The sequence below is a fragment of the Odocoileus virginianus genome, chromosome 6, assembly GCF_023699985.2.
Source record: "Odocoileus virginianus isolate 20LAN1187 ecotype Illinois chromosome 6, Ovbor_1.2, whole genome shotgun sequence".
In the NCBI taxonomy this organism is placed as follows: Eukaryota; Metazoa; Chordata; class Mammalia; order Artiodactyla; family Cervidae; genus Odocoileus; species Odocoileus virginianus.
Window position 1 is genome coordinate 55,192,597 of NC_069679.1, and position 22,717 is coordinate 55,215,313.

The window sequence follows — 22,717 nt, forward strand, 5'->3', positions numbered from 1 at the left end:
TCAAGGATGTTCAAGACCTCCGCAAGGTGGGGCCAATGGGGGCAATGCTGGTGATGAGCCCCAGCAGGATAGAGGAGGTACCCGGGCTGCCTCTCCCTTGGAGCAGGAGGGCCCAGAGCCTGGAGGGGTGGAGAGGGTCCAGACGATAGAGCTGGCTCTGTCGTTAGGATGCACAATATTGTCCTGGGCAGCGGAAAACCTTGCTTCAAAGTGCTTGGAGACCGAGAGCCTTGACAGGCACTGGCAGACGTGTGGTGTGCAGGAGAACACTGGCTCTGGAGTCAGACCCATGTGGGTTCCTGTCCCAGCTAGGGTCAGCCGGCTAGCCTTGATAAGTCACTTAGCCTCTGGGAGGCCCACTTGAGAACTGGACACCCAGCAGGGTGTTGGACTCAGAAGACGTTCCCACCAGGCTATGGTTTTCCTTTCCTGTGCTTCATAATGAAGCAGAAATGCAGCAGGCCCAGTTCTGGGCTCAGGGAGCTGAGCCAAGTCCTGCTCTAGTGAAGCAAACACTCAGCTGGGAGGCGGCCACAAATACACACATAACACGTCAGGTGATGGTGACGGAGAAAAGATGGAGCAAAAGGACGGGGTGGAAAAATTCTGTTCACAGCAATGAACAGAAAGTCCTTTCCAAGGAGACAGGAGAGCCAGAGACGTGACAGCAGGCAGAGAGTGAGCTATGGGATCGTCCAGGGACCAGCATTCTGGGCAGAGGGAAGAGCAGTGCAAAGGCCCTGGGGTAGAAGAGGGTCTGGGAGGAGGGACTGAAGGAAGGGGAAGCTGTTTGAGGGCAGGGAGGTGACAAGGGCCAGGTCTGCAGGGCCTTGCAGGCTGTAGGAAGGGCTTGGCTTTTACCCCAGTGAGAAGCTGCTGGAGGGGTCTGAGCAGACTGGCAGACTGTGACTATGACAGCTATATTTAGCCACCGGTTTTCATCCAGCTGCAGTGGACTCAGGGTGTCTAACAGATTGAGAGGTCAGTTGAACCCGAGTGCAACACACTGTCCATGGCAATCCTGGCGGTCCCCCCAGATCCTCGCAGGGAGGCAGCCCTGGCGGTCCCCCCAAGTCCTTGCAGGGAATCTCACCAAACCCTCACCCTGCAGGTGGAGCCAGCGGCAGTGTGCATACTTTCTCCTTGTTGTCAGAGCCCCCTGTCACCAATGTAAGCCTTTGTCCCCTGCAGAATTCCAGCTTCCAGTGACTGAACCTGACATCAACAACAGGCTGGAGTCCCTGTGCCTCAGTATGACCGAGCACGCCCTGGGAGGTGAGTGCGTCCTCCAGGCATGGCCTGGCCTGGCACACCGGGAGAACCACTGGCCCTGAGGGCACAGGGTGGGGGAGGCAGGGGCAGGGGAGAGAGGCCGTGGGGGCTGTTGGACCCTCGTCAAGCCACACCATCCACGGCACACAATGCCGTACGCGGCGAGCCCCAGCACCCTGCTCCTGCTCCTCCTCTGGGGGTGACTCGGGGCCCTGGAGAGCACGCTGTTCCTCTTTCCCCAGCGGCCCCACCCCCCAGGGCACACTGGAGTCCCAGCCCCATGATTGTCCCGGCCAAATGCGGGCACCGGAGGAGTCAGGAACACAAGACGTGGCTTTTAGTGGAAACATCCCCCCACAGCATTGGATTCTTTCCTTCTCGGCACTAGATCCCCCAGTCTGGTCCAAGCATATCCCAACGTGCTCTAAAAATAGAATTTCTGAAACCAAAATCCCTGCCTGTTTTTATACCTCCCTGTTCCAAATGGCTTCCACGACGCCCGGGGCCCCGAGGCGTCCTTCTGGGTCTGACAGGGACAGTCTAGTTGGATGCGTCCGTGCCGTGCGGGGCTGCAGCCCCAGAGGAGCTCCCAGAGGTGGCTGGGTCGTCCCGCTGTGAGCTTGGCCTGCAGCCCTACGTCATCACAGCAGCCCTGGGAGGCCTTCAGTGCCCTGCTGGTACTAAACGGGTGCCTTTCTCTGGCTGGACTCGCTGCCAGCCCCAAGGATGTTTGGCAGGCAGAGGAGAGATGTCCGCCCCTTCCTGCCAACCTCCGGGGAGGCTGTGAGTCACGGCAATCCAGAGAGGCCTCCTGTGACCCTTCCCGACAGCCTTCTCCAGGCTGGGCTGCTCCCCCACCCCCGAGATGGGCACACGCAGAGCCACAACGTGTGCTAGCGGGTGGCGGTGCGGAGAAAGGCTGTCATCGGCCACTGCTCCAGAGACCTTTGTCCTCCTGGCCAGGGGTGTTTAGACTTTTAGTCTCTGCAAATGCAGTCTTATCCTGAGACCAAATATGAAGCAGATGAATGCTCTGTGTGGAGCACAGACCAGGACTGCACCCTCCTGACCTCACCCATGCAAGGCTCTCCGAAGCCCAGACAGCCTCTGCTCAGCACCAGGAGGGAGCTAGCTGAAGGCCTCCCAGGGTTTCTGACCAGATGAACGGTGGGCTGCACGGCTCCCTCTGTGACCCCTCCTTGCCGGGGTTCCAGGGAACCCCACTGGCCAGCACCACACTCTCCCTTGGCCGTTCAGTTCAGATCCTAGAAGCTCTGCCGCCTGACTGGTTCACTCCTGGTACCTCTGGGGGAGGTGCCACGAGCTCCTCTTCTCCAGGTAACCAGGGAGACTGGGTCAACATTCTGACAGCCCCCGAGGCGTGATGGGACACAGTCCAGAGGCCCATCCGCAGATGAACACGGACAGACAGGATTCACCGTAGCCACACACAGGATTGTCATTCAGCCTTGAAGATCCATGAAGTGCTGTTCCATGGCTGAACCGGCATAGCGTTATGCTAATAGGTGAAAAGGCCAGACACCAAAGGCCACCCAGCATATGATTCACTTTATGCAAAGTGTTAAGAGTAGGCAAATCTACAGAGACCAAAAGTAGATGAGTGGCTGCCAGGGTTTGGAGGGAGGTGGGAATGGAGAGTGGCTGCTAACGGGTACCAGATTTCTTTAGGGGGGTGACAAAAATATTCGGGAATTAGATGGTGGTGATGGTCGCACAGCTCTTGCTCAAAACCACTGAACTGTATGCTTTCAAAGGGTGAAATGTGTGGTATGCAAATTATATCTCAATTATGTCCTAATGAGAAGGCCTCCAGGCCTGAGACTTCAGGCCAAACTCGGCCCCATTGCAGGCACAGGTGCCCTCCCACCTGATGCCTGACTGGGGCTGGCTTAGGGGGGACTCTGCTCAGTCCTCTGTTGCCTGTGGGAGTCAGCAAGAACTGGCCACTCCCCCAGGGCTTGATAGAGCTCACATAATTGGCACCTTGGAAGCTCTTATCAATGTGCTGAGTACTCACATCATCATCATTAGTAGCAAGAATGCCAAATACTCTTTCATAAAAGGAGGTTTTCATTGAAAATACTTCATTTTTTAGCCTGTTCTTTTATTTTTATAGGGAACCTCTGTGAACTGATTTTTTTTTGCTAATGTTTTCATCTTGTTAAACTCCTAAGCCTTTTTATTGCTGTGTTTTTTTCTCAATAACCCTTTCCGGGGGGGGAGCCTTGTAAGCAGTTTCCTGAGCAGTGGGTGCAAATTAGGTTCAGGATGGCCTGGTTAGGTGCAGTGGCGGTGTGCCTTCCCCCTGTGACAGCACCTTTCTACCGGCTGACCCCTGCCAGGCACCAGGGGAGATGACCTTGCTGGGGACAGAATTTCTGCCAATGAATGAAGTCATCTTACAGGAGGACAAATGACTAGGGAGGGGAAAGCAGAGTAGTAAAATATGCTCCTCTGCGTGCATCTCATGGAAAGAGCAGAGAGGTATCCAAGTTCCTGGGACACCACATCCCAGGATGGCTATTCTAAGGCTGTTGGGCCCATCCTTTCATGATGACATCTCTGCTGTCTGTCTCCTCCAGTAACTGCTGCCCTCTCAGTGTGGATCTAAGCTACTTTTCTCTGGCCTTCTCTACCCATCTCTTCTTTTCCCTGCCATGCTCCTCCGATAGAAGCTGTGAGGAAGCCCAGGGGTTGGGGAGGGGGTTGCCTCTGCCATCTTGATTTGTGAGTCTTTAAGGCTTTCAACCTAACTCTATATGGCTTGCTCCCAACTGGTAGCCCCACGTATTCAGGAGGACTCAGTGCAAGCCTGGCCATTCTCCTCCTCCCACAGAGGGGTCACATGGGCAGGAATGTCCACAGCCGCAAAAACGAGGCCCCGTTCAGCAGAACGCAGTCCATAGTGAATCAAACCATTAGGAGGAACCCCCGGTCCACCCTCTGGTGCTCTGAGGTTCATGCATCACCTGATCCCCTTGTCATTCCTTCTTACCTTCTCTCCTCACTTCTTTTTGTGACTTAAAGCCCCGCTTATAGTGGGGGATATGGAGACATTGTGCAAACAGGAGAAAGGCTCCACTTTCTCAAGACACTGTTCCATCTTCTGTTCACCATAATTATAAAACCTATGATGACTGCATGTGAATGGTACCCCTTTGAGTTGTGCAGTGCATGACTTGCACCACTATAAATGCTGAGTCCGCACTTAATCAATTGGTTATTTCCCTGCAGTTGAATACCAACCGTCACCCTTGGAGGGTGAGGTACAGGGATAGAATTCCATGAAAATGCAACTTGGGGCTGGGTTAGTTGAGATTTCCTTGTTTCCAGATCCTTTCTTTGACAACCATGAAAGGCTGGCATTAATGAGTGGATGAGTGAGGCCCAGCAAGATTGTGCACTGCCCGTCTACAGATGAGGGAGTGGCCTCTACACCCTTACCTCGCCCACACACGTGTGTGCACACATACACATGCTCACTGTACTCCCACTACTAGTTACCACGGCAGAGCCCGCACTCAAGAGGCTAAGAACTGATACGCACAGAAGGTGGGAGAGGTGATTAGTGCACACCTGGGGACCTTTAGGATTGATCATCCAGAAGTAGAGATGCTCGCAGGGCTATTTGCTTCCCTTCTTTAAAATCTCTCAAAAAATCATATAGAACTTAATACACACACACACACACACACACACACACACACACACACAAAGTACAAGTAAAACTGGGGAAATCTGTAAGATGGGCAGATTACACCAACATCATATCTTGGTGGTAATATAATTTTGCAAAATGTTACCTTAGGGGCAAACCTAGAAACAGGGTGCTGTTTCTTGTGTGGATCTACAGTGATCTCACTAAAAATATGAATTAAAGAAACATTTCTCCTCCCACGTCCCTGCTAGCAAGATGCAATTCTGGCACCACCCGTGAGGAGGTCAGGAGACCCTGCAGTGAGCTCAGGGCTCCTCCATATCACTTAGGTCCTCGAGTTTTCCCTGAACACTCAGTCGCACCCTCTCATACCTGAGCTCTGCCTATTGCATCTGGATGCACCTCTGCTAGACGGGGCTTGTGATGCAGAGGTTTAGACCAGGACACATCTACTGACGTGGATATCAGCGAAACCAGGGAGGCATACTGCATCCCATCCTAGCTTTCAGTTAGTGGTCAACTGAACTTACTGAACTTAATCATTTCTACCTGCTATGACTGATCCATGCCTCTTTCTGCTCACTGGAGAAACTCTAGCGTGGACCATTGTAGGGACCTCTTAACTGGTCCTCCCGCCACCAGCCATGCCAGAGAAGCCATTCTGAAGTCAAATCTGGTTACTACTCTACCATTTATAAATCCCCAGCTGCCTGTGTCCAGGCTCCTGTTCACAGTACAGGAGACCCTTATGGTCTGATTCTGTGGACGCTCCCATAGTCCCACGTGAAAAGGGGTTGGGTGGCCATCAGCTCCCTCTGTGGCCTTGCTCACTCATGACCTCTTCTCTCTGACAGGCATGCTCCCCACTTTCTCGGTTCCATTGATTCTCTATAACCCAGACATGACATGCTGGGTGATCTCAGCACTCTCCCACATCCATTGGATCTTTCAGTTCCAGGTGCCAAAAGAAAAAAAAAAACAATCTCACTGGTGTCTCTGCCTCAGATTAGATTCTTGAGACAGAATCTGGATCAGTTTGGGTCAGACAGATCTCCCTGCTCTGCCCAGTTGTGATGGGTCAAAATTACAGATCTGGCAATTATCAGATCTTTCTACAATCTACAGAATTATCAAATCTTTCTCTGTGAAACCATCCTTGACTTCCAAGAGCAACTTAAACACTCCTTCCTCCATGTTCCTGCTGTATCTGGTACATACTCCATCAGAACACCTATCCCTCATATGTCTCTGTCAATTTACATGTCTGTGTCCCATCCAGGATATATATACTTGGACTAAAGGGTGAAGATTAGGTCTTCCCAGCTTGGTTCCCAGGCTCTGTATAGCTCCTGGCAAAAAGTTATTTTGAATGGGTGGGTGTGTGAAGAATGAGCGAATGGACGGATGGATGAATTTAACCCTTATCTGTCCTCAGAGACTGGGAAGTCCAACATGCATGATGCTGGAGTTGGTGGGCATGAACGGAATTGCTTTGCTCACCTGCACCCATTTGTGTCCTGCTTTCTCTCCCAGACGGGGTTGACCGGACCTCCACAATCTAGAAGCTGAAGATGAGAGTGACCGCGCTGGCCGTGAAATCGACTGCTGCGGGTCCAGTGTTAGCCATCTTCAGGGTTGCACAGAATCCTCCAAGATACTTTGCAGCCTTTTTTCCCCCCTGGTCCCTCTCCCATTTTGATTTTGTGAGAGCGTAGGTCGTCCTTGTAAACATATCAGTAGACCTGGGATTGGTTATTTTGTCATTTGTTTCTGTCATGGGATGGCGTGGTGTGGGGCATGGGGAGGGGTCTCTAAGGGAAATATAGGACTGGGAGGAGGTGGAGGGAATGCAAGTGGCTTCCTGGATGGAAATGCATTTGAGGGGGAGAGCACCGCTTGGAAAGAGATGAGAGATGCGGGAGGGAGGAAGACGCCCCTGCCTTGGGAGCCTTCTCAGAAGCCTACCTTCGAAGTCAGAGCCCAGGAGGAAGGCATGGATGCCCGCGACCAAAACGCGAGTGACGGCGGCTCGCTCTTTTATGTGTCCTCTGATTGGATTCCCTGAGGCCCCTGCTTGAAATCCAGCCGCAAGAAGTCCACGTGGCAACTGGGAGCAGCAAGGGAGAAATCCGCTCCAACAAAATTTCAGATAAACTTTGATTTGTGTATTGTTTACATAACACTTTTAAAGGGTACATAATGTGTAAAGAGTTGGGATAGAACTTTTCTTCATACTATGGTTTTTGTAAAGGATTTGTTGATAGGGATTCATTTTTTTCCTCTATTTTTATAATAGCAGCAGGGTTGTCTTTCTAAATGGCTGCCAAGCTCTGCTTCTCGGGAAGAAGGATGCGGTCACGTAGGCCTGAGTGGTGTCTCCCACCTGTGGGTGGGAGGAGCGTGTAGGCGGAGTTGAGGATGTGGCTGGAGTAGGCGGAGCACCGGGGGAGGGCGCCACCATGTGATCGGTTACGGGATTGCGCGCAGTCACCTGGAGATTCGAGAAGAATCTTGCTGCCCTTTCTGTGATGAATTTGCGTCTCACCCAGAGACACCTCTTTCTCCCCACTCTACCAGGGGGTTTCATCCTATCGCTCCTGGCCACACACGCACAGAGGTGGGTACAAGTTCCACTGGAGGAGAAAAGGCAAGGATGGATATTTTTTCCTGGCAGGAGGCCTTGATATCCAGATGATAAGCTCAAAATACCACTTACGGGGGATTGCTCGCAGGAAGCCGAGCCTAGCCCCCCACGGTTCGATCACCCACCGCCGAGGAAAAGGAGGAGAGGAGCAAGGTCTAGCAACAGTGTATAAACGGTCAGTCAGCAAGTGGCAGAGAGAGCTGCGGGAGACGTTGCAGGTGAGCCGTGGAAGATGATGTGGGAAAGGTCGACTTCATGATGGACAAGAAGGTTCTATTACAGACATCAGGGAGTTGCCGTGTTGTGGGCTGATTTATCTACCTACGCGGAAGGGAGACAGAACGACTCCTTACATGGTGAGAGATTAACAAACTATGCTACCACAAAGTAATAGCTCTATTTCTTAAGGGCGAGAGAGACTATGTTTCGGAATTTGATGCAATGGAGGGTATTAGAGAAAATCCATGAGGAGCTGTGCTCTGCGCTGGAAAATTGGGTTGTGTAAATGATGGTGTGCCAGCTCGGCCAGAGGCGAGATCAGGGAGATGGTAGGAGGCCTGTTTACTGAATGGGTGAGTCTGGTACCATTTTTTTGTTTGTTTTAGCAAAGTCAGAGTTGAAATTTAAGACATCAGACCATGAAAATCACTGCATTTTCTTAGAGTTATTTTTTTAAAAAAAATAAGTTAATGAAGTAAATATACATTTACAAGGCCTTAATGAAATCCAAGCAGCTTTCTTCTACCTTTAAGATTAAAAATATACACCCAACCCAACCTTGGATGTTGTGAGGCTTGTGAAATCCTTTTAAGGTCTAAAATGTGGGAACATCTTAGCCACAGAGAGCCTTTAGCAAGCAAAGAAGGCTTGAATCCACAACATCCTGCATTGCATTAGGAAAAAAAGCTCTCCTTGGGTGACGACTATGTTCTAAAGATGCAAATTCATGTGCAGAAAGAGGCAGCATTTTGTAGTTGATTTTTTTTTTTAACCAAGTGCCATTAATATTCATCCTCCACATCCCTTTTCTAAGCAAGCTTAGGGTTACTTGGGGAATGTGTTGGGATGGACGATCATGTGTGAGCCGGGAAGAACAGGTCAAAGATGTCGAAGGCCAAAGGCAAGACCCAGACGGTTTGCGAAGGTGATTTTGGATGCTGAGAACGTTAATAGAAGAAGCAGGGGTATAACACATCTCGTGGAGAAGTGAGAAAGCATTCAAATCTGCTGCAAAACACATGTATCCATAAAGACTCGGGTTGTTCAGAAAACAGATTGTGAACACAATCACATTAGCATGAATCCTTTAAAAGGAAGAAGACCTTAAAGCATTTGCAAATCTGAATTTCTATTTATTCCTTCACTGAATATAGAAACAATGGTTATCTGATTATTAGAGATATTATTTTGGATATGTTACTTATTAACTTGCTATGGCTGGTAACCATGATAAAGTCTGTTATTAATAACAACATAATTCTTTTTTTAAAAGAAAAGCTTATTTTTCATTGACTGTGTATAGATTTATCTACTTAGTTGTGTTTTGCTCTCAGTGTTTTAATTTTTTTAAGTTGAGCGTTCTGATGAATTTTAGGAGCCTGTCCCCACCGTGTTTTGAGTCCTGTGTTGACTGCAGGTGTACAACTCAATCTAAAAATCCTAAAGCAAAAGAACTTTATTTATAAAAAAAAAAAAATCAAATGGTTGCATGCATAAGGCTGTGAAGTCGGATATTTAGTAATAAAGCGGCAGTGCCTTTTTTTGTATTTACCCATTGACCCCCAAATGCAACTGTTTTATATTAAGTAAATAGTAAACATTAAAAATCTCAGAGTAAAATCTATTTCACTACATGGGTTTTTTTCCCCCCTCGTTCTGATTTAAGCAGTGTGTATTTGACATCTCTACACTGTCCCAGGGACAGTGGTATTCTACGATTATTGTTATCATGTATGATGTTTTATTGGTGCTTTTTATTCATAGTGGTTTCTTACCAGAAACAGTAGGAAGACACACATGAATTGTGTACAAGAAATGAAACATTGCTGCTGATATGTTTTGTTTTGTTTTGTTTTCCACATGCTTTTTGAGTTTCACTTTTTTAAACCAAGGGCCAGCAGGCAAAATAGATGCTGCTGGGTCTGCCTGCAGAGAGCGGCTGTTTGCACCAAGCTCTCCAATCCTGTGTACTGACAGTCCGTTTTTGGTACTCAGGATTAGAGCTAGAGCTGGGCCCCCTCTCCCATTCCTTTGAAGAGACACTGAGGGAAACAAGGTTTTCTTTTGAGGTGTCGTCGGCTGCCTTTTGTGGAATGGGAGCCTTCTCTGGGTCTTCTGTTCTTCTGCCCCTCTCTCAGCTACTGCTGATGCAAGGCTTGTAGATGTTCGCTCCCTGCCCCCGGAACTCGGATCTTCCCGAGAGCCTGGGCTGGGGGCTGAGCTGGGTTGAAGATGTAGGCGCACAACCAGAAGGGCAGTGAGAGGGGGAGAGGCAGCCCCCATCACATTGGTCCTCTGGAAATGTCTTGGGCAGGCGGCCCCAACCCTGGTGCAGGAAAGCAGCCTAACCAAGGCATTCGGGTGTGCCTGATACAAGAAGGCCCTGTGGAGGGAAAATTTGCACATGGGGCTGTGATAACACTAACGTTGATTTTTTGTTTGTTTTACAAGTCATCAGAGATGTTTGCAAAGTGAGTTTTATTCTTATTCTTATTTTTTTGTAATTCCTTTATCTTTACTTAAAGGTGAATGTGTATTCCTCTGGGAGGAATAGGAAGAAAACAGGAATGTTAATAATGTCAAACAGAAGACTTCCTCCCTTATTAATATATAACCCTCATGTATTTATGCCTAATGTAAGCTGACTTTTAAAAAGCTTTCTTTTGTTGCATGCCCCGTGCAGGCATCCCTATTGTACATGCATGCCTTTTGTCCTGTTTTCCTGTATAAAGTTAGTGAACAAAGAACTATTTTTGCCTAGTTCATGTTGCCAAGCAATGCATATTTTTTAAATTTGTCATATATGGAAATAGCATGTTTGTTACATGTAAAAGCTTTACTGATATACAGATATACTAATGTTTGAAGATGCTGTTCTTTGCAAGTGTACAGTTTTCAAATGTTGTTACCAGTGAAACACCCTTGTGGTTTAAACTTGCTACAATGTATTTATTACTCATTTCCTCCCATGTAACTAAGAATCATGGCTATATTTCATATCAACGTTATATTGAAAGTGAAGGGAAATGATTAATACAAGGTTTTGTAACACTGGTGTGTGTCTTTTTTTTCCTTTTTGTCAATACAATTGATTAAAAAATAAGAACTGAATAAGCCAGCCAGGAAGAATAAGCCTGACATCGTGTAAACTATTCCCACCTGACCATTCTGTGAAAGCTGTATCTTCCAACTATGAACTACATTTTTTGTGTGTGTTTTTTTTTAAACAAAAAGGTAGGGAAAGAGGTGTTAAACATTTATACAGCTTGATCTGTGCCCAGAGTAACCAAAACATGTATCACCTGTCTTAGGGGCGTGTTTCTAAATAAAAACTCGAACCTTGCAGGTGGTATTGTTTATAGCTTGCTCTCCACCTTCAATGCCTTTGAAATCACATTTTACCCCTTAACCACAGCATGAACAATAACCTTGGAGATCTGAGGTTTTAACTACACATGGCTTAAATCTCATTTTAATCCTTCCAGTATAATGTATATTAATATAAGGTCTAAATAATGAGTCAGTTAAGCATATGGTTGGAGAGACAAACCTGGGTTTGAATTCTTGCTTCAGCAAAGTGAGTTTTATTTTTTTCTAATTTCCTCTCAGTTCAATTCAGTCAGTCAGTCATGTCTGACTCTATGCAACCCCATGGTCGGCAGCACCCCAGGCTTCCCTGTCCATCACCAACTCCTGGAGCTTGCTCAAACTCATGTTTATAGAGTCTGTGATGCCATCCAACCATCTCATCCTCTGTCACCCCCTCTCCTTCTGCCTTCAATCTTTGCCAGCATCAGGGTCCTCTATCTTTACTTAAAATTCCTCTACTTAAGGGGTGAATGTGTATGGGAACTTCCCTGGTGGTCCAGTGGTTAAGATTGAGCTTCCAATGCATGGGGCCCAGTTTTGATCCCTGCTCAGGGAACTAGATTCCACATGATGCAACTAAGACCTTGCACAGCCAAATAAGTAAATTAAAAAAGAAAAAAAGTGAAATGTGTATTCCTCTGGGAGGAGAAGGAAGAATACAGGAATGTGAATAATGTCAAACAGAAGACTTCTTCCCTCACTAATATATAACCCACATGTATTTGTATATATTCTCTGGCTGTGTGATCTTGAGCAAGCTACTTAACCTGTCTGAGCCTTGGGTTTGGTTTGGGTTTGGAACTACAATACTCAAGGTTTTTGTAGTTAGAAACCTAGTCCCAAAGAAAAAGGTAAAGACAAAAGAAAACATAGGATACAGAGGTTATTACCACCAAAACCTAAGCAACCACAGCTTCACATTGTGACAATGACCACCCAGTGGCTCCCTTTTCACCAGGCTCAAGCTGCTCAAGAGATTGGAAAAGTCCAAAATGATCCCTGGGAATGTGAGAAATGCCTTGTAGCTGATACGTTAAATGAAAGTCCTCCCAAAGTTAAATTCTCATAACCCAAATGAGCTGTATCTCAGTGTGTGACTCAGGGTACTCTGAAGGGGAAAGGATAGTGTACAAGAGAAAAGCTGAGCCTCACTTGTGAAATACGCGGAATGAAGGGAGACGAGAGAGTTGTGAGATTAGAGGAACCATAAAGGGCTCCGCACAGTATGCGAACGGATGGGTTAGCAGTTTTTATCAGCAAAGCTGTAGCTCTTTATCAATGATCTTTATAAGGGAATCCTAGAGAAAAGGTTACTTAAATAGTAAAGTTTTCAGGACTCCCCTAACAGCCCCTCCCAAGAAGAGATTTAATTGCAATTATTAAAGAGTTATTTATTAAATAGGTGTTCCTATTTAGGGGGCTGGCTTGGAAGAGGCTGCAGTGGGTTTGAGCCAGGAATCCAGAAAGAGCACAGATAGGTACAATCCGCTCACACTCCCCATGCTAATGAGAGCTCAGCCAGGGGAGTGCAAGGATCCAGGCTTCTGTCAAAGTACCTTGGTCTGGTCCCTTGAACAGACACTGCATCTATCTGTGGCCCTGACTCCTGATCAGCCCAAGACCTCTTGTCCCCAGAGGCTGAGGGGAGGGCCTGGGGGTATGGAGAAGCTCATCTATAACCAGAACCTAATCCTTCTCTGGAAAACTGACTGGTCAGCGTGATCCAGCCCTCCCCGCCCTGCCAGCAGCACAGTGTGGCCCCCCACACTCTGTCCAGGCCCCCTTCCCAGCTGCCACGCTGCCACGTGGAAGCTGGGCACCCATCTCACAGACACCCTTCCACGCGCATTTTCTATCTTCCACCCACACCTCACAAAATTTGAAAACAACCCTTCCCCTGGACATCTCTGCTTCTGGATCTTCACTTCACCACTCTAGGATGGCCTAGTTCAGTGTTTCTCAAACCACCTGTGAATTTTAGTTGTTGGAAGTGGCTGTTTATTTCCAACCCAGAGCCCAATTCTTTTTCAAAATTTGAGAAAAATAAAAAAATTACAACCACCCCCCACCTCCATCTCGCTGTAGATTCAAAGGACAAAATTATTCTGTCAATTTGCTAAAAAGTAGTCCTGTTCCTCTCCGGAAGTTCTGGGGCCAGCCTGCAAAATCACTCTGGGAGATTGCCCTCAGGATGAGATGGTAGAATTCCTGAGGTCAGCATCTCCTCTCCCCAGTGCTAACTATGCCTAACGGCATGGCAGAGGAGTGACAATCAGGTCTGCGGGATGCCTGGATATTGACCCAAGAATGGCCAGTGCTTTTGTTCACTGGGCATTTCTAAGAGCTTAAAACACAGTTGTTGAGAAAGGCGACATGTTGGAAGAGGAGGATCCAGAAGGTAATGGGACAGGCGGTGGGAGGTTAGAACCCGCTGAAACTGTTTGGAAATGGGTCACCTGAAAGAGCACTGTGTCTATGGTAACCTGAGCATGGTCTTCACGTTTCCCACTCTCGGTTCCTGGCCCAGGTGGATAGAGAATGGAGGGTAGCTTCTCTGTGTGTGGTGGGTGGAGGGATCTGTCTACCCATTAGGATCACAGGTACATGAAGTAGGAAATGTGGGTGCCTGGGAAGTTGGAAAGTTTGACAAATGTCAGCACAACATCATTATGACCGAGGGGCTCCACTGGAGCGCATGATCTTCCGTGTCCTCCCGGGTGTCAGCCCACCAGCCTTGCCCAAGGGGCCCTTGTGCATAAACAGTGACTTCTTTGTGATATAAACCTGGCCGTTTGATGTCTGAGAATTTCCTCCATGGAATATTTTTCACTCTTCAGTGGTTTCTACTTCAATTTTTAAAACCGACAGAGAAACATTTTGGCACAGTTATAAAGCTCAGACTTTGTAAAAAGACAGCTTTGTGTTTATGTTTGACTCAGAGCGCATGTTTTTAAATAGTGTGTTCCACAGCTTTTTGAGGTTTTATGTTTTTAAGACCAATCCAGGAGAAACAAAATCGGAGTTTTGGTGAGTGAAACGATCCCACCAGAACTATTGGAACTCAAGACAGCCGAGAGGTTCCAATTAAACCTCCCTGTGGGGACCACAGCCAGAACTGGGTGTCCCTGTTTGTGCCAGCATCCTTGAGAGATAGTTGCAGTTTTCCATGCCATAAAATTCTAGCAGGCTCAGGAGTGAAGTCAGATGAACCTCCAAACCCCAAGATCAAACCTGTCCAGTTGAACCTCTCCACTTTGCTTTCTGTTAAGTTTATCCCAAATCTTCTCACTGGGAAAAAGCTGAACATAAATTTCCAGTACCTACACCTGACTGAGTCCCTTTTGACATGGACCTATGACCCTATTACTCATCCAAGATGGAATATGTCCAAAGACAGCAAATTGTGTCTTTGAGAAATTATTGAGAGATGAAATGCATATGTTGACATCATTTCCTTCCCTCCATTACCAAATGCATATATCCAAACCGGGCAGAGAAAACACACCCTGTGTGCTTTCTCCTGTTCTGTGCTTTGAGGTCCAGATGACCTCATCTCCACTTTGCTCTCCTAAGACACCGTCCGAGCCCTTGTTCACTTTCAGTCACTGCATTTATCCAGAGGCACTTCTAAAGTGTTCATATCCAACCCCTCCTCCAGAAAAGACTTCAGGCGACAGACCCCAGGTTTGCTGTCTTCCTCATGCAACAGGATTTCCTGCTGACCGGGTGCTGACCACATGCATGTCTATAAACGGCAGATACCATGCAGGGGACTTGCACCAAGCCTCTTGTGGATCTGGTAGGAAAGTCCTCTAACAGGGAGTCATCTACCCAGGCCAACCAGAGAAAACCTGAGATGCCCCGCAGGCCCCCTGGGGGGTCTGCCCTCTATACGAGAGGGCAGTATAGAAGTAAAGCCTGCAGCTCTCCTCCCAGCGAAGGAAGTCAGACACCAGCCAGCTTCTTCTGGAGAGGAAAAGCAGTTCTTAGAGCCTGGGGGCATTCCTGACTTGGGGGCAAGAGAGAGTGGTGTGAGTCAGCGGAAGCCAGGGAACAGACAACTGGAATGGAGAACAGGGAGTGGTGGGTTTAGGGGCTGGCAACGGGTTTGGAACCAGAGGATCACAGCCTTGTCAACGACTGTGAAAATCATGGGCTCCACCTTCCCTGTCGTTGCCCTTGCCTTCAAGCAATTTGATCTATATGAGGGGTTGGTTATGTTTCGTAGAACAAAGAACATCAGTGAAATGTCTTCTCCTGCCCCCGGCACTCAGCACCCACCGCCAGACGCATTCAGAGTTAGTTTCTTCTGTAGCTGCCAAGAGATACTTTATACATTTACAAACACTAGTTTCTTGATTTTTAGGAAGAAAAGCACACAAAGACACGCTGTCATTGTGCGCTACTTTTCTTTTTTCACTTAAATCAGTTTTGGAAACTATTCTGCCATTGCCTTACACGTGGTGGCTACCTAGGGCTCCACGCTGTGGGCTAACAGGACTTGTCCACCAGCGCTGTGCTGATGGGCCCTCGGCCTGCCTTCGTTCCTCCTGTTACAGACACTGCTGTGATGAAATGCATTGTTCCTGGGTCGCTTGACGTATGTGCAACGTTCCCACAAATAGAAAAGTGAAATTGCTAGATTATATCAGTGTTCTCCACAGAAACATCGAGAAGACAGACAGACGGATATACAGATACTAAATAGATATATAGTGAGGGAGTTGTTTTAAGAAATTACTCATTCTCGGGGGCTGGTAAGTCTGAAACTGGTAGTGAAGGCCAACAGGCTGGAACCTCAGGCAGAAACTGGTGCTTCAGTCTTGAGGCAGAATTTCTCCTTCTCCTAGAAACTTCGGGTTTTGCTCTTAACACCTTTAACTGATTGGATGAGGCTCACCTACATCACCAAGGGCTCTCTCCTTTACTTGATGTCACCTGACTGTAGATGTTAACCACATCTACCAAATGCCTTCACAGCAACACCTAGATTAGTGTTTGATTAAATAACTGGTACTAGAGCCTTGCAAAGTTGATAACATCACAGTTATTAATATTTGTCATTTGGCTAGTTTCCCAGGTTCCCTTCCATCGGTTTATGTGTCTGGCAACGATGGATGACAGTGCTTGATTTCTTACCGTCTCATCAATTCCTCTGGAGGAGGACATGGCAGCCCACTCCAGTATTCTTGCCTGGGAAATCCCATGGACAGAGGAGCCTGGCAGATGATACTCCAGAGGGTCGCAAAGAGTCAGACACGACTGAGCGATCTAGCACATACACACACACAGCAATTCCTATGTCACCAATTTTTAAAATGTTTTCCAATCTAATATGTGAAAACTAATATATGTCCTTTTCATTTGCATTTCACTTATTTGAGGTTGACCGTAGTTTTATATGCTTAATTTTGTTGTCCAGTTGCTAAGTTGTGTCCAACTCTTTGCCACCCCATGGATTGCAGGGCACCAGGCTCCCCGTCCTCCACTGTCTCCTGGAGTTTGCTCAAATTCATGCCCATTGAGTCAGTGATGCTACCTAACTATCTCATCCTCTGCCACCCCTTCTCCTTTTGTCATCAAGCTTTCCCAGCATCGGGATCTTTTCCAGTGAATTGGCTCTTTGCATCACATGGCCAAAATATTGGAGCTTCCACTTCAGCAACAGTTCCTGAATAAATCTTCACAGCTGATTTCCTTTAGGATTGATTGGTTTGATCTTGCAGTCCAAGGGACTCTCAAGAGTCTTCTCTAACACAATTCAAAAGCATCAGTTCTTTGGCACTCAACTTTCTTAATGGTCCAACTCTCACATCCGTACATGACTCCTGGAAAAACTATATGCTTAATAGTCATTCGTAATTTCCTTTGAAATGTTTGTCCATGTATTTGTCCATTTTATTATCAAGTTGTTGGTCTTTTTCTAATCATTGGTAGAAGCTCATTGTATGTTGTGAAATTTACCTTTGATTTGTGATACGTGTTAAAATCTTTTACCCAGACTTATGATTTTGCCTCGGAGAAGGCAATGGCAGCCCACTCCAGTGTTCTTGCCTGGAAAATCCCATGGATGGAGGAGCCTGGTGGGCTGCTGCCTATGGGGTCTCACAGAGTCGGACACGACTGAAGCGACGCAGCAGCAGCAGCAGCAGTATGATGCTATGGTGATTATTTGCCTATGGTGATTATTTCCATAGAGAGTTTTTTAAATGTAGTTGAACTTCTTGATCTTTTCTTTTTTGGCTTCTGGAATTTGAATCCTATTTTAAAAGGCCCTTTCTGCTTTGAGTTATACTATGTTTTCCTCTAGGACTTTTATGGATTTACCTTTTTATGTTTATATCTGTGAACCGTTCCTTGTGTAAAGTATGAGGTATGGATCCAATTTTATTTCTATGCAAAGATGGCCACCCACTTGCGCCTATGGTGTTTATTGAATAATCTGTCTTTTCTCCACTGATTTGAAGTGCCACTTTTGTAATATACCAACTTCCTCTATGTATGTAGATCTATTTCTGGACTTCCTATTTTTCTCTCCATTGATGTGTTGTCTATTCATCCACCAGCACCCCCACTGTTTTAATTATTACAACTGAAAATTTTGCTTTAATATCTAATAAGGAGATTTATAGCTTAGAAAGATCACTCTGACTACATTTTGGGAAAGGGATTTGAGGAGAGGGACTGGGGAGACCCACCAGGGGCTACTGCATAATTCAGATAATGCTCAAACTCAAGGAAGTTGCAGGATGGATGGGGAGAACAGGATGGATCTGTGAGGTCCTTAGGAGGCAGGATATCATGGTTAATGATGAACTGGATGTGGGGATTGAGGGAGAGACTGAAGAGTCCAGAATGCCTCCCCAGTTTCTGCCTGGGGTCACTGGAGAGTTGAGGTCCCATTCGCCACTGAAGGAGTGCTGCCGGTAGGGGCAGCAGGTGGAACTTGTACAACTGGACCTTCCTCGTCATTCAAGACAAGTCACCTGGGAGAAATAATAATTTAGCTAGTAGTTATGCAGAGACTGTTGTGCTAAGCCAACAAGGCTGGCATTAGATTATTCCCACACTGCAGATGAGGAAACTGAGGCTCAGAGATGTCAAGCAACTTGTCCAAAGTCACAGAACTGTTATGGGGCAGGGGGGCGAGTCCAGGTCTGTCTACGCTCAGATCCTCCAGGAGGGCACTATTGGGCTCCAGGATCTCCCCATATGAGTGCTTACCCTTCGGAGACTGAATCTCCAGGCATTTTCTTTCCAACATCTGCAGCAGCCTGAGACACATGGCTATGGGAAAGCAGGAGAGTTCTACAAAATGACTGCCTCAAACATTGGTTAAAACACGGCCCCTGTTGGAGGAAAAGGAGATGTTATGGCTGTGGTGCTTGGCCGGGCACATGGATTACCTGGGGAGCTTCACAAGCTGCTGCTGCCAAGCCCACCTGCAGAGACACTGACTTGTCTGGGGAACAGCCTGGGTGTGGGGATGTTAAGCTTCCCGGTGATTCTAATGTGCAGCCAGGAGTAAGACCCACGCATTAAAGGGAACAGCTTCTCCTCTTGTACCAAAGTGGTCTGTGACCATGCTTCTGTTTCTTTGATAGATGATGGTAAAGGCGGGTGTTCCACTGACACATTAGAGAACTAAGTACCTGACTCGTCAGTCCTTGGGACCTACCTACAGGAATCCTCTAAGCTGGGCAGAACAAGCAGTGGTGTTTAAGTAGGCTCATGGCCACTTCCCAAATTTCTCCCCTCAACTAACTTGCAACAGTGCTTGCAATACCTACCCCAAAGACTCAATTTTGGAAATTATGTGAACTTTATTAGGTTAACGAATGTTGTTGCCTGGATCCATAACATATTAGCCAAGGGATCCATCAGCCAGGACTCAGCAATCTGATTATCCACATACCTGTCAGCATAAGTTAGATTATGCTGCATTAACAGGCACCCCCAAAATTTCAGTGGCTTAAAACCACAAAGACTTATTTCTCACTGTGCTGTACATCCATCCCAGCTCAGTTGGGGCCGCCAATCCACACAGCTCTCTCTGGAGCTGAGGCTGGCACAACAGCCACCACCCGGGGTGTCGATGATTGCCATGACAGTGGAAAAGAAGGATGGGGCTTCCATCAGAAGTATCACTGCAGTTTATACTTCATTCACAGAAGCGAGTCACGTGGCCATATCTGACTTCAAGGCAGCTGGGTGGCACCATCCTACCCTGCACATAGGTGGGTAAGGTCCTGGGGTCCCTGTCTGGCCAATTTCCAACTGTTGGAGAATTTTTTTTTTTTTACTGAAGTATAAATGATGTACAATATTACATAGTTTGTATATTTTCTATAATTTTGTACAATGTTATATAATTGTATATATTATATAAATTATGTAATATTGTACAAATATATAAAATTATATAATTTTGTACAATATTATATAATTTGGGCTTCCCTGGTGGCTCAGATGGTAAAGAATCTGCCTGCAATGTGGGAGACCTGGATTTGATCCTTGGGTCAGGAAGATCCCCTGGAGAAGGGCATGGCAACCCACTCTAGTGTTCTTGCCTGGAGAATCCCCATGGACAGAGGAGCCGGACAGGCTACAGTCCATGGGGTCACAAAGAGTCAAACACAAGCGAGCGAGTAAACACATTATATAATTAAAGGTGTACAACATAGTAACTCAGAACTTTTAAAGATTATGCTCCATTTATTAAACATTGGCTAGGGCTTCCCTGGTAACTAAGTGGTAAAGAATCCTCCTGCCAATGCAAGAGACACGGCTTTGATGGCTGATTTGAGAAGATCCCGCGTGCTACGGAGCAGCTGATCCCACATCCCACATGCCGTGGGCCACAACTACTGAGCTTGTGCTCTAGAGCCCAGAGCCACAGTTCCTGAAGCCCGCACACTCTAGAGCAGGTGCTCTGTAACAAGAGAAACCACTGCAATGGGAAGCTCGCACACCGCAACTAGAGAGTAGCCCCCACTCGCCACAACTAGAGAAAAGCCAGCAATGAAGATCCAGCACAGCCAAAAATGAATAAATAAATAAAATTATATATATAAGGAAAAATTGGCACCCCCAGAGCCAGTGCCTTGGAACAAGCCAGGGGGACAGGATGGGGAAAGAGGTGGGAGGGGCGTTCAGGATGGGGGGGACACATGCATACCTGTGGCTGATTCACACCGATGTATGGCAAAAACCATCACAATATTGTAAAGTGATTATCTTCCAATTAAAATAAATAAATTAACTTTTTTAATTGGCTGAATTTCCTGTGTTGTACAATATACCCTTCCCTCTCCCCACTGGTAACCACTAGTTTGTTTCTGTATCTGTAAGTTTGTTTCTGTTTTGTTATATTCACTAGTCGGTTGTATTTTTTTTTTTTTTTTTTACCTGGGTTCACTGTCTCTCGGAGCTCTCAGAGTCTGGAGGAGTTAGAGGTGGCGTCCTGGGACCAGCGGCTGTCCTGGGAGGCCAGATGACCTCCTGCCCTGCCTGTGGCCCATCATGAAGTCACCAGGCCCCACCAAGCCCAGCCTCCCCTTTGTTAAACTCTCCTCCTCTGTCAACTCCCACTGGACTCCAAGCAGACCAGTTTCTTTTATCATACACCTCCAGCTGGGCTGCAACCTGTGGATCACTCCAGGTTCAAAGAGTCTGAAACAGAGGAATTTAGTGCTATGAAGAGTGCTTTTATGGGCTGCGTTCTCACCTTCCAGGCACGTTTGAGGCAGCTCTGACTCAGTCTCCCATTCAAAGGCTGTGTTCAATGGGGAACCAGCAGGGAGCTAGCAAACCTGAGCATCTGAGGGACTGGCTCAAAAAATCAAATAAAATTGAACAGGTGCGAGTTAGCAGAAGTGCCTGCAGCAGCTTCCCACCCACTTCACTGGATGTTCTGGGAATGAACAGGCTTCAGCCCTGCCCTTCCCTGCAACCCAGAGGGACTGGCTTCCTCCTTCCCCTCCCAGCCTACAGCGCCCAGAGGTGCGGGAGGTGGCCGCTGCTACTGAGAGCTGGATGCCCCTTCAGAGAGACTGCCCACAGGACCCCAGCTCCTGAGCAGGAAAGGGCCACCAGTTACCCTGGTGTGCCCCAAACCCCAACTCGGGCACATTTTCAAGATGCTTTCCTTTTCATATTTATTCTGAAGGGGATGTTCCTTGACTGGGACTCTGAGAAGCTCTGTGCCCATTTCGGAACCTTGCTTCTCCCACCTGGACAGTGGGATTTCTCCCCTTCTGGGTACCTTGAAGAAAGTGCTACAAAACTGAACTGGCTGGCTTCAAACCCCTGGGTCTTTAAAGCCTAATTTTAAGTTCAGTTCCCAGTTAATCCTCCTACCAGCTCTATGCATGTGTGCTAAGTCACTCAGCCATGTGCAACTCTGTGACGCTATGGATGGTAGCCTATCAGACTGTCTCTGTCCATGGGATTCTCGAGGCAAAAATACTGGAGTGGGTTGCCATGCCCTCCTTCAGGGGATCTTCCCGACCCAGGGATCAAACCTGTGTCTCTTATATCTCCTGCATTGCCACGCAGCTCTTTATCACTAGCGCCCCCTTGGGTGTCCCTGGGTAAATTACTCTTCCTCTATGCTTTAGTTTCTCCATCTGTAAAATAGGAGTGATACCCAGTGGGGTACTAAATGCCCAATGAGATAGTTAGTCCTCTATTCAGATGATCAGCTGAGTTGATGTGTGCAAAGCACCTGGAACAGTGCCTGTCACCTAGGTTGCACTATTGAGGGTTAGTGGTTAGCATCATCATTACAAACCCCAAATACAGTCTAGTCCACACCTCACCAGTCAATGACAAGAGTCATAAGCTATAAAGTAAGGACTCCCAGAGGGATCGGGTGGAGAGGGAGGTGGGAGGGGGGACCGGGATGGGGAATACATGTAAATCCATGGCTAATTCATTTCAAAGTATGACAAAAACCACTGCAATGATGTAAAGTAATTAGCCTCCAACTAATAAAAATAAATGGAAAAAAAAAAAAGAACAGCAAAAAAAATAAATAAATAAAGTAAGGACTCGGGGCCATTCTCAGCACTCTCCCCAGGCTGGAAGCACCCACCAATCCCAGCATCCTATGGACTGACCATCTCTTCTTTCCCTTTGGAATCTGCAAACCATGGCTGTAGGCTTAGACACAATCTAAACTCAGGAGCGGGAAGTTCCCGTGATGTTGCCACCTAGCGGCTGCTGAAAGTAAACGTCCCGTAGCCCGCCTGTCTGCTGTGAGCAAGCAGGTGGAGTCAGATACAGCCTGTTAAGAGCCCCCGGCCTGCGAAGGCTGGGGGACATCATCCTGCAAAGAGAAGAGCATTTGGAGCATGACGAACTGGGATGTAGGATTCTCTTGGTGCTTCCTTCCTTCTCCTGTCTAGGCAGAGGTTGTTGACAAAGCCACAGGGAGGTGAGAAGTGAGGGAGAACTCGGTCCAGGTTGGGATGGTGACATTTGGGATGTAAGCATTCTGACTATTCGGGCCATAGTGCCTGGGGAGGCTCAGT

General features: G+C 47.3%; 1 protein-coding gene and 1 pseudogene across 10 annotated transcripts in view; both read left to right on the top strand.

Moving 5' to 3' along the window:
• The window catches only part of SAMD4A (sterile alpha motif domain containing 4A), a 223,747-nt gene extending 212,882 nt beyond the window's left edge, over positions 1-10,865 (top strand). For 8 of the 10 annotated variants that reach the window (XR_011488316.1, XR_011488314.1, XR_011488315.1 and 5 more), the window contains 3 exons: positions 1,192-1,275; positions 1,515-2,798; positions 6,485-10,865. Coding sequence is in view for 2 of the 10 variants with exons in the window: in XM_070469378.1 (XP_070325479.1) it covers positions 1,192-1,275; positions 6,485-6,513 (113 nt within the window). In the remaining 8 variants the exon portion in view is untranslated. The remainder of the gene's footprint in view (positions 1-1,191; positions 1,276-1,514; positions 2,799-6,484) is intronic. The other 2 variants (XM_070469378.1, XM_070469377.1) reach the window with 1 other exon arrangement.
• Positions 10,866-13,556: 2,691 nt separating this feature from the next.
• Positions 13,557-22,717, top strand: part of LOC110130840 (palmitoyl-protein thioesterase 1-like) — a 34,687-nt pseudogene continuing 25,526 nt past the window's right edge.